Here is an 18641-nt window from a genome sequence, read left to right on the forward strand (position 1 = left end):
ACCGAGAGACAGAAGAGGTGGATAAAAAAAAGTTAATTAAATGGTGGTGGTCAGCAAAATAGCAAAAAAGGTGGGAGGGAAGAGCACTATAGTCCAGGGCGCCAACACTTACAGATGCCAAACCAATCGATGGAGATATAAATACAAATAGCAATCCCTGAGCTGTCCAAAACTATTCTTCAGCCCTGCCTAACTGCAGGGTGGCCCCCTAATTCCTGCGCAATGGCGTCCCCACACGTCATCTGCTCTCCCTGAATAGATGACCCTAGGCAAACCCCCACTAAAAAAAACAGCCAAATATCAGCTACTCAGTTAAGCCCAATGGGGATATAGCATCTCATGCTTGAAACAGAGTTATTCATCCATAATTTTGAGAAGTTGCCAACAATTTTGCCAGTCAGGCCCATTATGGGGGGTTTTGTGTGAAATTATATCCAATTTGCCTTTTCTTCTGTTTTTTTTTGTCTTGTTCCAATACAGAGAAAGGAAATTAACATGTGTATAAGAAAACATTTGTAATTGCAATAATTTTCTGGGATAAATACTTTATTTTCTGGAACAATAACAAGGTTGCCAACAACATATTCGGGCATGACTGTGTCTATCAAATAATGGTAAAAAAGCAGCACAGTTTCAGCAAGTTGATACAAATCTTTAAAAACACTGCCATAAATCATGTTCTCCTATTCAATATCACCATTTTACTTTTCACAACATCAGCAGGTCTCAGTTGCTCCTCAATATCTAACAAGGTCACTTTCATCTTGATCCTCGTTCATCCCACATTTAATTCAGTAAAGCTTGTTTCAATAAGCCAGAAGAGAGGCAAGCGCTGTTTACATCTGTTATCTGCTCTTTAGGAAGATCCAACCGCTAAACTTCCAGAAGGAATAATTCTTTGGATCTTGCAGTGAATCGACCTGTGCTCATTAACCCCTTCAGATCCAGACAATTTTTCCTTTTTATCCTTCCCTTCTTCTAAAAACAAATTACTTTTTTAATTTTCCATAAATACAACGGTATGAGAGGGACGACTTTTCGATAGATGAGTTGTAGTTTTGAATACTTTACCAAACCATGTAGACATAACTTAAAAGAATTTCTAAGTGAGTTCATTATGCAGTAAAAATAACTTGGAAACACCTTCCATGGTTTATCATTACTACTTAACTCCCAATTTTAGGTTTCTCAGATGTAAAACATAACAGGTGGGAAATTTATTTTTCACTCTAAGCCAATTTCTGGCATCAAAAAGTAACAAAATTTGAAGAAAGGAATATTTGCAAAAACATTTTACAACGGTTAGCTCCAGTCTAGTCACTTTGCCTTAAAAAATCGTTGGGGCTTAGAAAAAGGGACAAGACCAAATTTTTACATAAGATCTAAACTATAATGTACCGTAAAGATTTTATGCTCTGATACGCACAGCTTAGAGATGTGTAATGTGCATTAATAGTTGGGATCCTCTGAATTAACATGGCACACCTTGGTCCAATAGGCACTTGGTTCAAGATTGATTAATGAAATGCCAGTCTTGATTAATCCCCCTGAGATATCTAGAGGTGAGCTCCATGCATATATTGTAGCCCATATCTGCACTTTCAGAACCAAATCCATTTTTTGTGACATTGGTACGTCAGACTATATCAGTGTTTCTCAACTCCAGTCCACAAGAAGACACATAACCAGGTCATGTTTTCAGGATTTCCTTAGTATTGCCCAAGTGATGGAATTAATGCTTGAGCAGGTGATGAAATTATCAGCTTTGCAATACTAAGGAAATCCTGAAAACTTGACCTGTTGGTGGTTGTTGAGGACTGGAGTTGAGAAACATTGGTCTAAATGGACCTTCCAATTAGGAAAAGCCATTTTTCTTGGTGACTAATGACATGAAAAAGAGTCAAGTCCTTACTGTGTGTGACACAATGTTAGAAGAATCAGTAGATGACAACAGTTCATAAGGTTAATTGAGGATATCAGAAGTTGGGCTGGTATAGGAACGTGACAGTGGATACTAATGTGCCACTTGACTTAGTGATGAGCGAACGTGCTTGGATAAGGTGTTATGTTAGGCAATCCCTGCATGTGTTGCGACTGTCAAACAGCCGCTAGACATGCAGCCGCGGGGACTCGAACATATTTTTCGAGCACGCCGAATTCACCCAGTTAGCACCCGAGCATCCTGGATATCACCTTATCCGAGCACGGTCACTCATCACCATTTGTAATCTTCATTGGCTATTTAAAATTTCATATGCAGAGGAATACATTCATCACTGCAGGTAGTCGCTTTGCTTTGCTTGAGTTTCATATATAGGAAGGAGAGAAGTCCGGCTTTCAGGATCGCGCTGTTCCAGTCCAAAGTTCACAAGGAGTTAATCCAAGGACCAAGCAGTGATTATAACTTTCTTTTTATTCCAAAAACTCTACGCGTTTCGTGTACACACTGTACACTTCCTCAGGAGCAAAGGGCGATCCTGAAAGCCGGACTTCTCTCCTTCCTATATATGCAATTCTAGTGACCGGCTGATTGCTGCAGTTCATCGGATCCTACCCATTTGTGCTTATGGTTGTTGTGTTCCACACAACTGAACCAGGTGAGTGGATCCATATCTGTTGAAACGTTTATATCATTGGATAAGACCCTATTGTGCGCTTCTGTCTCCCCCTTTTTTATTGCTTGAGTTTCGACACTGAGAGCATAAAATACTTGGATAAGATATATTTCCTCATTGCAAATATTCTTCTGCTTTCATCTCTCTTACGGCTGTTTATTAAGCGCTTGAGGCAAAATTGCAGCAATGTCAGAAAGTATATGAACTGAAGGTGAACTGTAAAACTAGCAAATCAGGGAGGATGGTTAAATAAGGATTATATTAGCAATAGTATTAATTAAATTATATAAAAACTGCAGAAAACTGCCAACAATGTATCAAAGAGGCTGTGTGTCCTCTATTTGGATTGTGAAAGTATGATCTCATTATAGTAAATATGAAGCTAAACATTACCACTATTCTGATGTAGCAGCCCGGAGGAAATTAAATCACATTAGCTAGTCGTGCTATCATTGCTGAGTTTTATGACTGTTGAGTTTACTGAGCGCTGCTCGATATATTATGATGGCTGTTACAAATAGATAGGATTGTCTTGAACACTTTGAAAGCATAATGAGTAGAGGTGAGTGACCCCGCACAGAAAAGTTTGGGGTTTGTACCAGTCAGTGTCCGATGCTAAACACCGAACAAGGACTACTCCCGGAATTCCTTGGTAATGTTCGGATCTTCGGGAGAAGTCTGGGAGGAGAGAGAGAATTTTCCAGCTCAAAAGTTTGGGTCTCCATTGTTTTCAATGGTTTTCGAGTTATGGTTGAAGTTTGGGTGCAGTTTTGGTACCTGAACCGAACTTTGAAATAACGTTTGGATTGGGGACAAGAACCCGAATATCCACAGGTCCATTCATTCCTAATAATCAGAGCATATTTTGTGACCTCAAAATGTTTGATATTTAATAGTATTTTAAATAAAAAGACCATGCACAGGTTAAATACACTAATATTTTACTACTGCTCTAGCTGGGGAGTACACACAATCTCCGCATCCACAATCTCCGCACCCACACTCTCCGCACTCATCTGCACTTCCAGAAACAACTGATCAGCTGCCCTGGCCAAAGATCTGATGTTATTTTCTATGCAAGTGAGCCACATGAGGGGTGAAATGTTACAGCAACATCTACAGTATATACTTTACAAGCCTTCATTGAAGGCTAAAGAGAGCTTTTAAGGCACCTGTATAACTTTATTCAAGGGTTATGCCACCAAAATCTATCCTAAATCAACCGGTTTCATTGCTGTAATAGTACTCAAAAACAACGTCTTACCTGGCAGAGAACCCTATAGAGAGAGAGAAATGCCAAAAATCTTTCCACCATGAACCACAAAAAATAGGCAAGAACTCCATCAAAAAGAGGATAAAAACACTGTGCGAAAGCATCGTTATTATGGCTTTATCTCATCTTTACTATAAACCCTGTACTGTTGGTAAAGATGATCATATTAACTTCGAAATATTATGTGGATCCTAACGAACGAAATTTATACACATCTTTATATAGTGTTACATATCAGTACATGGTTAATAATGTTTATCAAGTTTTACTCACAGCCAGATACATTGCTCCATATATACTGAGAGCTGCTTCTTTGGATGGAAATGTTCTCCTTGCTTTGAGTACAAGGTCTGGATTTCCAGTGCAAGCATTGGCATCTGTGATGAACTGTGTAAACTGGTGGCAACCAAGTGCTGTGTAGTTGGGTTTACAAATTGTAAGAAAATGTGGTGCCAAGTTCCCTGTAACAACTTGTCCAGCATTTACAAATATATCTGTAGCAAATAGTCCAAAAGTATAAATCCCTGCAAAAGAAGGAAAGAAAAGAGCTTATTACTGAAATATTCATTGTAAGTTCTATATGAAAAACATAAAGCACTGATTAGCCGAAGGCAACATGGATTATATTGTGTCTGTAAATCCATACAAGCCCTTTGTGAACTAAGTGCCCTGGAGCTCATGTTCTCTCAACCTGCAGTACATGTACCCTAGACATACACCATGTCCTTCCAGTGTACACATTTGTACAGTCAAACATAGGGTTCTAAATTCTTACATCATTTGAGTAAGGGTTACTTTTAACACAGTGCCCTATGTTATAATTTGGCATCACATTGGTAGAACATACATGCAAGACTATGAAACTAATTCAAATTAAAAAATTGAATCTCTGTATTTTGTAGATGATGCTTAGGTATTATTTATTGGGTAGTTATCACTTGCTACTTTGCACAATAAGGTTGTAAAAGTATTAGATCCATCCTACCGATTTTTGAGTGCAGACCTATGTGTGTTCATGATTGCAACCTACAAATAAAACCATGAAAACAAACCCATCCTTGGATCCTGATGTAGATTCTCCATCTGCCGTCTTTTCTACTGACAACTGACCTAGACATAAGCAACAGAGCAATGCTTATCTGTTCATACAGTAAGATGCAAAAGTTTTAGGCAGATGTGGTTAAAATGTTGAAATGTAAGAATGCTTTCAAAAATTGAAAGTGTTAATAGTTTATTATATCAATTAACAAAATGCAATGTTGATACATTTAACCATATCAATATTCGGTGTGAACACTATTTACCTTCAAAACAGCGTCAAAGTTATTTAGGTACACGTGCGAACAATTTTTAAAGAAACTCTACAGGAAGGTTGTTTTAAACATTTTGGAGAAGTAACCACGGATCTTCTGTGGATGTTGCTTGTGCAAATCCTTCTGTCTCTTCATGTAATTCAGAAAGAGCCCCGATCTCAACATCACAGAATTTGTGAGGGCAAATCATCATTTCCAGGACTCAGGATTCAGATTTCTCATTTGTTCACTCACATTGCATTTTGCTAACTGATACGAATAAAATATAAAACACTTGTATTTTTTAAAACAGTCATACTTTACATTATTTTTTCCACACCTGCTGTCACGGGCTTACCGCGACAGAGAGGAGCCAGAAGACCGCAGCATCTGATTTCTCCTAGTCCTGCACTGTTTCGAAGCACTTCACCTTCATATTAAATGGTGCAGGTTTCTTTTAGCAGTGCAGGGGTTAATCTGCTCAGTTGAGAGCTTTTGGTAGCTTTCCTGCATTAAGGCTCTCAGCTGTTCACTGTTAGCCACTCCCATCTCCTATATAATCTGGGTCCTGGCTAGCACTCATTGCCAGATCTAACTTATACTGCATGGTTAGGAGATGGTTCTAAGGATTTTGCTTATATAATTAGGAGATGGTGGTTTGTATTTGTTGTTTGAGAAGGCATTTCATGGATTTATCTGAGACTGTTGCAAGGTTTTGGTTGTGTGCCAATTCCCCTCCTTCTCCTATTTTGGTGACAGGAAAAAAGTCAAGCCCTTACTGTGTGTGACACAATGTCTGAAATGTCGGTAGACCAAAAAGTTCATTACGTTACTTGAGGATATTAGAGGTTGGGCTAGTATAGGAACATGACAGTGAATACTAATGTGTCACTGGTTATCCACAGTCTAGAACTCTTGACTTTGTTATTAGTGATGAGAAAACGTGCTTCGATAAGGTGATAGGTTAGGCAATCCCTCCATGTGCTGCAGCTGTCGAACAGCACCCGAGCATGCTTGGATAAAACCTTATTCCAGCATGTTCACTCATCACTATTTGTTATCTTCATTGGTTATTTAAAATTTCATGTGCAGAGAAATACGTTCATCACTGCAGGCAGTCAATTTGCTTTGCTTGAGTTTTGACACTGAGAGCATAAAATAGTTGGATAAGATATATTTCCTCATTGCAAATATTCCTCTGGTTTCATCTCTCTTGCGACTGTTTATTAAGTGCTTGAGGCAAAACTGCAGCAATGTCAGAAAGTATATGAACTGAAAATAAACAGTAAAACTAGCAAATCAAGGAGGATTGGTAAATAAGGATTATTAGTAATAATATTAATTCAATTATATACTCTATATACTCAAGTATAAGCCAACTCGAGTATAAGCAGAGGCACCTAATTTTGCCACGGAAAACTGGGTAAGCTTATTGACTCGAGTATAAGCCAGGTATGAATTGTCCCCTCATCCCTGTATTGGTATGTGACTTCCCCTGTCCTGTCCTGTATGTGGCTCCCCCATCCTGTCCTGCTATGTGTGGCTCCCCCTGTCCTGGTATGTGGCTCCTCGTCCTGTCCTTGTATGTGGGTCCCCTATCCTGTTATGTGGCTCCCCCCTGTCTTGTCCTGAATGTGGCTCCCCCCATCCTGTCCTGCTATGTGAGGCTTCCTCCATCCTGTATGTGGCTCCCCCTGTCCTGTAAGTGGCTCCCTCTGTCCTGGTATGTTGCTCCCCCTGTCCTGCCCTGGTATGTGGGTCCTCTGTCCTGTCCTGTATGTGGCTCCCCCATTCTGTCCTGAATGTAGCTCCCCCCATCCTGTCCTGTATGTGGCTCCCCCATTCTGTCTTTGTATGTTTTGCTCCCCCTGCCTCGCATTCCCCAGCTTCCTCATCCCATCATACATGGCTCAGCCCCCGTCCTATCCTGTATGGCTCAGCCCCCATCCCATTGTGTATGGCTCACCCCCCCATCCCATCGTGCATGGCTCAACCCCCCCATACTACTCACCCTCCTGGAGCCATCGCTGGATTCATCCCTGCATCTTCCTTGTCCCAGGGTTGGCAGCTTGTTCCTGTGCAGAGTGGTCACATGGTACCGTTCATTAAGGTAATGAATATGTGCTCCACGCCTTTGGGAGTGGAGACGCGTGAATCCAGCGATGCCAGGAGGGTGAGTATGATGTCTTCTGTTAGCCGGCGGCTGCAGCTGTCACTGTGCCACAGCCTCCAGCCTGTCGCTCCCCCTCACCTGCCACCAATGACTCCTGTATAAGCTGAGAGAGGCAATTTCAGCACAAAAAAAAGCGCTGAAAATCTCGGCTTATACATGGGTATATATGGTAATTTTCCTTACTTTTACTATTTTGGTTTTACCCCATCCTTCATGCCAAGGTATTAACCTTGATATATCTAAAGGGAATTCGTAGTTATATTCCGCACTGCCGCTGAGACAAAGTCCAGGAGAATGCTGTACAATTGCAGTGGTTTTATTCAACGCGTTTCAGGGGTCTCATGCCCCCTTCATCAGGAAATATCACACAGTACATACAGGTATCAAAGACATAAATAGTTTTGAGCGGATGCTGGATTTCAAAAAAATGAGAGCCAACAAGTCAGATGATGCAGTGTCAAAGTTCAATGACATCACGTAGTTAACAATTCAAGTGGAATATACTTACAAAGATATGCATAGCATAAAAGACTGATGATTTATCTTGCATTTCCAGGAAATAAGTCCGGTTTACGGTTTTACCAGAGAAAAGAAAACAGAAAAAAGAGGAGAAAAAAAAAGGAAAGACCAGATATCTACAGTACTTGAATGGACAAAAACCTGTAAAAAAAGGGTTATTCCAGTTCAAAGGTGGATGTCTTACAAATGGACTATCATGAGGAACCAGCAGGCTACTTTTTCACAGAACAAAACATTGCAATCTTTATAGAAAAAGTGAAATAAAAACATAATTTTTTTTACAGGTTCTTGTCCATAAAAGTAGATATCTGGTCTTTCCTTTTTTTTTTCCTCCTCTTTTTTCTTTTTAATGTAGAGCAATGAACCTAGGACGGAGTAATCCTATTGCTGCGTATACATTAAATGGAACCATACTTGGGACTACAGAACAGGAGAAGGACTTGGGTATTCTGATTACAAGTAAACTGAGCAACATCACTGAATGTCAAGCAGCAGCTGCAAAAGCAAACAAGATCTTAGGCTGTATAAAAAGAGAGCTAAAATCCCGCAATCCCAACGTATTGTTACCTCTTTATAAATTGCTTGTGAGGCCACATCTAGACTATGGGATCCAGTTTTGGGCTCCACATTTAAAAAAGGACAATCAGAAATAAGAGTCAGTTCAAAGGTGGGCAACTAGATTTTTAGAAGGGTATGGAAGGCCAAGAGGTTGGAAAAGTTGGGCTTGTTTAGAAACAAAATGCCTCAGAGGAGATCTCATTTACATGTATAATTATATGTATGGTTAGTACAAAGGACTGACACATGACTTATTCCTTCAAAGGACCATAATAAGGACCAGGTGGCTCTCATGACGGGTGGAAGAAAGGCGATTCCAGTAGCTAAAGTAGAAAGGGTTCTTTACGGTTAGAACAGTCAGAATTTGGAATGCCGACCACAAGAGGTAGTAATGTTAGACACTATAAAAGCTTTTAACAAAGGGCTGGATGATTTCCTCTTTACATATAACCTTGAAGGTTAAGTGCCTTTTACATAGACGATATCGCTAGCGATGTCGCTAAAGCATCAATGATTTTGTGACGCAACAGCGATATCGCTAGCGATCTCGCTACATGTGACACTTACCTCCGACCGGCCCCCCCGCTGTATATCGCTGATCGCGCAAGATCGTCCTGGTCCATTTTCTCATCGCCGGCGCCGATGAGCGACGCATGAACGCGGGCAGAAGACGTCATCAGAGCTGCGTCTGACAGGTAAGTAACGACCGCCGACCGCTGCTGCATCGCTGGTGAGATCTGCCTGTGTGGCAGCTCACTAGCGACCACTTAGCAATGCACCAGCGATCCTCACCGGGTCGTATTGTTGTCGGGATCGCTGGTGCATCGCTAAATGTAACGGGACCTTTACAGTTAATTTAGTGACAAAATTAACAATTGGTGGAGAAAGGATGAACTTGATGGATCTAGGTCTTTTTTCTTTTCTAATATTTTTTATTAATTGGAATTTATAACAGGGACATGGAGGGGGAGGGGAGGGGATTGGAAAGTGAGAAGGGGAGTGGAACAACAAACAAGCAAAAAGGAGGACTACAAGGTCTCAGCACGTTCTTGCATTAATGTGTATACAAAGGGTAAATATACACTCCATTGTTTTATAACAAAAAAGGAAAATAGCGGTCGACCTGAGCATCTGTAAGGCTGGTTTCACGCTGTTTTTTAGCGCAAAAAAAAGCATGCGTTTTTTCCGTATCTTTTACATGGGTGCGCATACACATGCGTTTGTACGCGCATGCGTTTTTTTGTAGTGTGCGCTCGGGCGCACAAAATGCATCCTGTTGCATTTTTGTGTGTGTCCAACTTGCCCCCAAAAAACGCATGCGCACGCAATGCGTTTTTTTACAGCCAAACACCCATTATAGTCTATGGGTGCGCATACGTGCCCATGGTAATGCGCACGTATGCGCAAAAAACGCATGCGTTTTTTAAAAAAAATGCACCCAAACCCGCAATAAAACACACACAAACACATGATGCGTTTTTTATGTGCGCTTGCACTGCGCACAGTGCGCAGTGCAAAAAACGCAAGTGTGAAAGTAGCCTATGATACCAATTAGTTAGGGAATAGTTCTAACCATTTTATCCATTTTTTAGCAAACTTATCAAAATAGTTACTAGCAATTGCAAATTTTCTCTCATATGTTTTATATAGGTTGATCCTTTCCGTGATGTCGGTTAAGTTGTGGGGGTTGGGTTTTTCCGATGGAAAGCAATTGACTGCTTAATTACCAGGAATATGTGAATTATAATGGGTCTGACTTTTGGATTTATGTTCTCCATTTCGAATGAAAGGAGGGCCATCTGTGGGGTGAGCGCAAATTTACTATCATATGTAAGGTTAATTAAGTCAGAGGCTTGTGCCCATAGGGTTTTTATTTTGGGGCAGTCCCAAAAGATGTGAAGGAGAGTGCCACGTTGTCTGCATTCCCTCCAACACATAGGGGAGTTGTCTGGTCTTATATGCGAGAGGCGGAGCGGGGTGTAGTGCCACCTTGTTATTAACTTAAAATAGGATTCTTGTAATGCCATGGAGATACTTGCTGTGTAGGTAAAATGAATCGTGTTTTCCCATTGCTCTGGGAGAAATGAGCATTTTAGTTCAGCTTCCCATTTCATATAGTTGGAGGTTTTAATAAATTCCGTGTCAGTGTTTAATCACTTGTAGTTACAGTTTATTGATTGCTCCAAAACACCTTAGGCCTCTTTCACACTTCCGTTTTTGACCATCAGTCAAAATCCGCCAGATTTTGAAAAAAACGGATCCGCCATTTTTTTGGGCGGATCCATTTTTTCCCCCATTGAGTTGCATTACTGGCGGATCTTGACGGATTGCCATCCGTTGGATCAGTTTTTTTGCGGATCCGCCAAATTTTTTCGTCCGCCGGCATGCCTGGACGGACCCTGCAACGTTTTTTTTGTTGTAGGATCTCTCTCTCTCTCTCTCTCCCCCTTTCCGGACAGCGGTTCCTTTAAAATTCTTCATTCGATGGTTCCCTCAAAAAAACGGATCCTGTGGCATCCGTTCACTTCAGTTAGGAACGGATCCGCTTTTCCGCCTTTTTGGCGGATTTTAACAGAACAAAAAACTGAAGTGTGAAAGAGGCCTTATGATTTACATTGCTTAGTAAGTTGATGGATACCTCCGAGAGCAAAGGTTTGTAGCTTAGAAAGGTTTTTGATCTAGGTCTTTTTTCAACCTATATAACTATGTAGCTATGGAGCTGCAGAGTAATATGTGGAAGCTGCCGCCTGTTCACTGTGAACTGTGCATAGAGTTGAACAATTCGGTTTGGTGCTGGAAGTGGCTTGAGCTCAGACTGTACAGGATACTGAGACTATTGGGATTTTGACATTTCTGTGTACAAAGTTTGCTTCTGGGAGAAAGGACAGAAATCTGCTCAGGTTTGGTCCAAACCACATTGCCTGTGTGACCGCTACCTAATACCTACCTGAAAGCGTGATTCCCTACAATATGTGCACATAGTTGTTTTTTTCTCATGGATTCTTACGGAACTCTTCAGAAAAAATGGTATTGAAAAGGTATAACAATATATATATATTTATTTTGTGGGGAATAGATAGCTCAGCTGGGGATCTTTGCTTTGGCACAAGCGTGTGGCTATGAAGTCACTTCAGCAGACTAGCAATATGGACACGGCATATTTATTGTGCACACTTGTTATCCAATGTTACACATGCCAAACATGAAATAAAACGTCTAAGGCCGTCTGGCCACTAACTTACAATAGCAGGCTAACTACAAAATAAACCTATATAACAGCAAACAAGTCCATGTTATCTTACTGTGTCAGCTCCCAGCTCAGCAGACGATAGATTGAGAGATCCCAGCTCCTCCTGATTATATCAGCTGGACCAGTCAGGAAACCAAAACCTGTATTGAAATAGTGGAGGGGGAACTACCAGTACTTTCCATGCTGATCACTAAGGAAACCAGGACTGGATTACAGTGAAATAAACTGGCTTCATCATCAGTACAGGGAGACATATGAAATGAAACGGGGAGAAACATACCTGTTTTCTAGTACCTCTCCCCTTGGCACCTCACACACCCCCCTCCTCTGTTCGAGCCCGTGGGGTCGGACACGACGAGTCACCAAGCAGTGCGTTCTAGACAACGCATCTGCATTTCTGTGCGCTGTGCCTGCCCTGTGCTTAACGGAAAATTTAAACCCTTGTAATGCTAAGAACCAGCGTGTCACCCGTTCATTGCCTTCTTTTGCCGGGACATCCATGTTAGGGGCGAATGGTCCGTCACTAGCCTAAACTGGCGACCTAGTAAATAATAGCGCAAGGTGCACAGGGCCCATTTCACAGCCAGGGCTTCCCGCTCAACTACACTGTAGTTCTTTTCTGCTCTCGTAAGCTTTCTGCTTAGATAGGCCACTGGGTGTTCCTCGCCATTTACTTCTTGAGACAAAACCGCGCCAAGGCCCACCCCAGAGGCGTCCGTTTGGACAATAAACTCCCGTTTAAAGTCTGGTGCAACCAACACTGGTTGGTCACAGAGGACTGTTTTCAATCGCTGAAAGGCCTCCTCTGCTTCTGCGTTCCACTTTATTGTGACAGATTTCGACCCCTTAGTAAGATCTGTGAGAGGAGCTGCGATGGTCGCAAAATGTTTGATGAACCGCCTATAATAACCAACGATCCCTAAAAAAGCTCCAACCTGTTTTTTGGTTACCGGTCGTGGCCAATTTTGAATAGCATCCACTTTATTGGCTTGAGGCTTCACGACGCCTCTCCCTATGCTATATCCCAGATAGCGAGCCTCTTCCAATCCCAACGTACATTTCTTGGGATTGGCAGTCAACCCAGCTGTTTTTAAGGAGTCTAAGACGGCTTGTACTTTTGACAAATGTGTGTCCCAGTCATTGCTAAAGATAATAATGTCGTCCAAGTACGCAGATGCATACTGGCCATGGGGTTTTAGGACAATATCCATTAGACGTTGGAAGGTGGCTGCGGCACCATGCAACCCAAATGGCATATCTCGGTACTGGAATAATCCCTGGGGCGTAACAAAGGCAGTTTTCTCTTTGGCTGATTCCGTGAGGGGAATCTGCCAATAACCTTTTGTTAAGTCAATAGTAGATATGTACCTAGCCGAACCCAGTCTCTCTATCAGTTCATCGACTCTTGGCATCGGGTAGGCATCGAATTTCGATACTTCGTTTACTTTCCGAAAATCGTTACAAAATCGGATAGTCCCATCGGGTTTGGGCACCAGTACGATAGGGCTAGCCCAATCACTCCGGGACTCCTCGATGACCCCGAGCTCTAACATCTTCTTCACTTCCTGGGCAATGGCTTGTCTCCGAGCCTCCGGAATTCGATATGGTTTAAGCCGTACCCGCGCCTGTGGATCAGTAATAATGTCATGTTTAATTAGGTGAGTCCGGCCAGGAAGTTCCGAGAAAATATCTGCGTTCCTCTGTATGAACTCCCTGGTCTCTCGTTTTTGCCTTTCGGATAGCGTGTCTGCAATACCCACTTCTGGCGGAGCTACCTGGGGGTCCTTTACCTTAGAAGGTGGTGCCCCTCGAGGCCCATCCTCAAGGGCAGCTCCTGCCACCAGACTCTCCCTGTCCCGCCAGGCCTTAAGAAAGTTTATGTGGTATATTTGTTCGGGCTTTCTCTTGTCTGGTTGGTGTATCTTATAATTTACTTCACCTACTCGTTCCAGCACTTCGTATGGTCCCTGCCATTTCGCAAGAAATTTATTCTCTATGGTAGGAACCAATACCAACACCCTGTCTCCGGGTTGAAAGACTCGTGTTTTTGCCGCTCGGTTGTACACCGTGCTTTGGGCATGTTGTGCGCGCTCTAAACACTCTTTAACTATTGGCATAACTGCTGCAATTCGGTCCTGCATAAGTGTTATGTGTTCAATTACACTGAGATAAGGAGTTACCTCTTGTTCCCAAGTCTCCTTGGCAATATCTAACAGGCCTCTAGGACACCGCCCATAAACCAACTCAAAAGGTGAAAAGCCTGTGGAGGATTGGGGTACCTCACGTATAGTGAACAGGAGGTATGGTAGTAGGGCATCCCGATCTCTCCCGTCCTTATCCACTACCCTTTTCAACATTCCCTTTAGGGTTTTGTTAAAGCGCTCCACCAAACCATCAGTCTGAGGGTGATATACTGAGGTACGCAAATGGGAGATTTTTAGCAGTTTACATAAATCCTTATGTATACGAGACATAAGGGGGTCCCTTGATCCGTAAGTATCTCTTTCGGAATGCCAGTGCGGGAAAACATATTAACCAGCTCCTTTGAAATTGATTTCGCATTGGCATTCCGCAAGGGCACTGCTTCGGGATAACGCGTGGCGTAATCCAATACTACCAAAATGTACTGATGACCCCTGGCAGATTTAACTAATGGACCGACTATATCCATTGCTATCCTCTCGAAGGGCACCTCTATTATTGGTAAGGGCACTAAGGGGCTTCTAAAATGTGACATAGGTGCGGTCAATTGACACGTAGGACATGACCGACAGTACTGGGTCACGTCTCCCACTAGACCCGGCCAAAAGAAACGTTGCAGAATACGGTGTTTTGTCTTTTCTACCGCCAGGTGTCCTCCCAAGGGATGTTTATGTGCCAACTCCAAAACTACCTGGCGAAAGGACTTAGGTACCACTAGTTGTTCTACCACCACCCCTCGCACCTTGTCTATGTGATACAACATATCCTGCTGCACCGCCACGTGTGGGAACTCGTTTTGAGCCCCTGGGTACAATGGTCTTCCCTCGGAGACCTTTATGTTTTCCCACGCCCTTGCTAGAGTGGGATCCTGGTGCTGAGCGGTCCCGAACTTACTACGGGCCACCTCAAGGTCAGGCATTTCTAAAACATCCTCTAGCTGGTCTGCCTCGCCTGCATACACAGCCAGAGGAGAGTCCACAGATTCTAGTACTTCCTCTGAGATGAGTTCTCCGTCGTCTTGCTGCAATGGTTCAGGGGCTAACTCCGGAGCACCGTCTTCAACTAGAGGGTTCATGCCACTTTTGAAGTTCCACAAGTCCCAAAATAAGGGAAAGTCTCTCCCCAGGATTACACTGTGTCCCATAGACTTTATGACTGCCGCCTGATGTCTTTTCGTCCCTACTGGCGTGGCAAGAGTAACCCAGGCAGTGGGGTAGTTCTTAGTATCCCCATGGATGTAACTAATGCCCACGGTTAAGTTCGTTAGGGCGCTAGAGTCCACCAAACTGGCATGTACCAAAGTTACTTGACTGCCGGAATCCAAGACGGCATTCACACTATAACCGTCAACCTCGACATGGCACACGTGTTGTTCATTTCCCGTGAGGGTCTCCGCCACACAGACTTACTGCACATATAATGAAAGACGCCTCATAGCATTACAGTCCATTGGCTCTGTAGTCATTGGGCAGTTAGCTGCTACATGGCCAAGCCCGCGACATCGCCAACATTGTATAGGCCCTTGTCTCCTCGATGGAGATCCCAGACGAGGTCTGCTGGCTTGATGTGAGCCCGTACCACCTCCATAGTCCTTTGTAGGTCTGCTACCCTTCATCGTGACGTTCTCTTCTTTTGAAGATGGAGTAGGTTTCGCAGGACTCTCCAGCGATTTCTTGGGGGGCCAGTGGGGTGCTAACGTCCCTTGGAGTAGGCTTTCAGAAGCATTGTAGCGTTCGACCATATTCACCAACTGGTCAGCGGTAGTTGGGACACCCTGTCCAACCCACCTCTGGATCTTAGCGGGTAAGGACCGCAGGTACTTGTCTAGAACAACACGCTCCACCATCTGTGCGGACGTTAAAGCCTCCGGTTGCAGCCATTTTTTTACCAGATGGATGAGATCATGCATTTGTGAGCGGGCTGGCTGATGCTCCACAAAATTCCATAAATGCACCCTCTGTGCGCGTACATACGTGTTTACTCCCAGCCTTGCCAGGATTTCGCCTTTGAGTTTGATATAGTCCATAGCATCCGCTCCACTCAGATCGTAATAGGCTTTTTGTGGATCTCCGCTCAGAAATGGAGCCACTACCTCAGCCCATCTGTCCAGTGGTAAGTGCTCACGTTCTGCAATACGTTCAAACACGGTGAGGTATGCTTCCACATCATCGTCTGCGGTCATTTTAAGCAAAGTCTTCTGTACGGCTTTCTGCGCACTAGCAGCGCTTTGTGCACGGTCTCCCTCATCTCGGGGTTGCCGAACCAAGGCCTGTTTTATTGCCTCCAACTGCTCTTGCTGCATCTGGTGTTGCTGCTCCAGAGCCTTCTGGAAGCAAGTATTAGTCTGCTGTTGTTGCACATTTGCTTGCAATAACTGCTTCACTAGTTCCTCCATATTACTGGACTCTTGGCTCTTTAAAAGCGCAGAAGCTTTCAGCCAGGACATACACAGCGTTTTCTCTGCAGTCACAGTCCAGCAGCCACAAGTACCCGCATTCGAAACACCATTTGTGGGGAATAGATAGCTCAGCTGGGGATCTATGCTTTGGCACAAGCGTGTGGCTATGAAGTCACTTCAGCAGACTAGCAATATGGACACGGCATATTTATTGTGCACACTTGTTATCCAATGTTACACATGCCAAACATGAAATAAAACGTCTAAGGCCGTCTGGCCACTAACTAACAATAGCAGGCTAACTACAAAATAAACCTATATAACAGCAAACAAGTCCATGTTATCTTACTGTGTCAGCTCCCAGCTCAGCAGACGATAGATTGAGAGATCCCAGCTCCTCCTGATTATATCAGCTGGACCAGTCAGGAAACCAAAACCTGTATTGAATTAGTGGAGGGGGAACTACCAGTCCTTTCCATGCTGATCACTAAGGAAACCAGGACTGGATTACAGTGAAATAAACTGGCTTCATCATCAGTACAGGGAGACATATGAAATGAAACGGGGAGAAACATACCTGTTTTCTAGTACCTCTCCCCTTGGCACCTCACAATATATATATATATATATATATATATATATATATATATATATTATTAGATTCAATAAAATATCCACTCAGGCCATAATAGACTTATCTGGATGTAAATCTGAATCAATGATTTCTAAAAAAAAAATATGAAAACATTATTTAAATATATTTCCAACTTATAATTTATATTTAAGCTCTCAGTTGTTTAAGCTATTTCAGCTCATACATGGAAATGAGCGTACATCTTCATATTTCAGGCTTTTATTGTAAAAGATAATCCCTGTAACTGAGCCAAGAGAGAAAAAAAGGGACAATGACATTTCTTTCACAGTTTAATATTATTAGCTGGACATAAAGATATTTGATGATTTAAAGGGAATCTGTCACCTATTTTTTCGTATATGAGCTGCGGCCACCACCATCTGGGACTTATCTACAGCATTCTGTAATGCTGTAGATAAGCCCCAATGTAACCTGAAAGAGAAGAAAAACAAGTTAGATTATACTCACCTAGGGGCGGTCCAGGTCCGGTCCAGGTCTGATGGGTGTCGCGGTCCAGTTTGGCGCCTCCCATCTTCTAGCGATGTAGATAAGCCCCTGATGGTGGTTGCCGCATCTTATATACAAAAAAATAGGTGACAGATTCCCTTTAAGGACAGTTGTGCAGTTTTCATGGACCAGATAGAAGCTTTATTTTTTTTTTACATTTATTTATTTTTTAACAGATGAGAAGGAGACGCTCTTCGGAAAAGACAGTATTTATTTGGACGTATTCACATATATCCATTGCAACCTGAAAATTAGTTTTTATTTTACCCAACCAGCTAGATCTGTGCAGATATAATAGGATGCCCGCTTGCCAGTTCTGATGTTATTACTGTGTCGGACATGTTGTCTCTATGATTTTGCAGTCTTCTCTTATACAGTTTGGTTTCATATACTATAGTATTTTATTGCCAACCCATAGCAGGGACAGAGAAAGATGTTGACCTGTAGGATGTGTGTGTTTCAGTGTCCGGCCCATAGATCTTAACAGCTCATTTACATGGATTTCTCTAGAATAAGACATCGGATCGCAGATATCAACATATCAATTTATTCAGCTTCCTATAACCTGCATGCAAAGATAGGTGGCTTAGGAGGGTTGATCCTGACAGATTGCCTTTAAAAACATCTTGAACTGCGTGCTGCACCAGGTTAAAGAGGGAAGATTGCCACTGTGACTTTCCCTGGAGTAGGAAAGTCCCTTTCCCCATAAATTAGAGAAAGAGGCCACCCTGATAGAGAGTGTCCCCTGAGTGGAGAAAGCAGCAAGAGAAGTAGATAGCAAGCTCTTGCTTTATGAAGTACCTACCATAGCGAAAGTCAGGTGATGGCTAGCTAGCTGCATGAGCGAGAGAGTGATATTAGTCACAACACTATGATTACTGCACAGATTCAGAAGCAGTAGAAAAAGAGGGAAGCTACTGAAGTCAGGCCAATGTCTGGTAGGAGACAGTAAATGGTCTCTCCTGAGAGTAAGGCTAGTTTCACACTAGTGTATGGCTGAGCTACGGAGGGATGCAGATTTCCTCCATGAAGCTCCACCCACGACCGCACCTCCTCTGGTCAGCTCCGCGTATGTTGGCATGCGGCCTGCATACCCTATGTTTAGGTTCAAAGGCGGGCAACTAAAATGATAAATGGAGTTGGTTCACTACAATACCCAGAAAGGTTATCAAAATTAGGTCTATTTACTCTAGAAAAAAGAAGACTTAGGGGAGACTTAA

General features: G+C 42.8%; 1 protein-coding gene across 2 annotated transcripts in view; it reads right to left on the bottom strand.

The window, feature by feature from the left end:
• PLPPR5 (phospholipid phosphatase related 5) overlaps window positions 1-18641 on the bottom strand; it is a 376469-nt gene that overhangs the window by 167737 nt on the left and 190091 nt on the right. For both annotated transcript variants that reach the window (XM_073571406.1, XM_073571407.1), the window contains exon 3: window positions 4162-4412. In XM_073571406.1, coding sequence (XP_073427507.1) covers window positions 4162-4412 — 251 coding nt within the window. The remainder of the gene's footprint in view (window positions 1-4161; window positions 4413-18641) is intronic.

This window comes from Dendrobates tinctorius, unplaced genomic scaffold, assembly GCF_039654945.1.
Source record: "Dendrobates tinctorius isolate UK_male_01 unplaced genomic scaffold, ASM3965494v1 ptg000029l, whole genome shotgun sequence".
NCBI classification, from domain to species: Eukaryota; Metazoa; Chordata; class Amphibia; order Anura; family Dendrobatidae; genus Dendrobates; species Dendrobates tinctorius.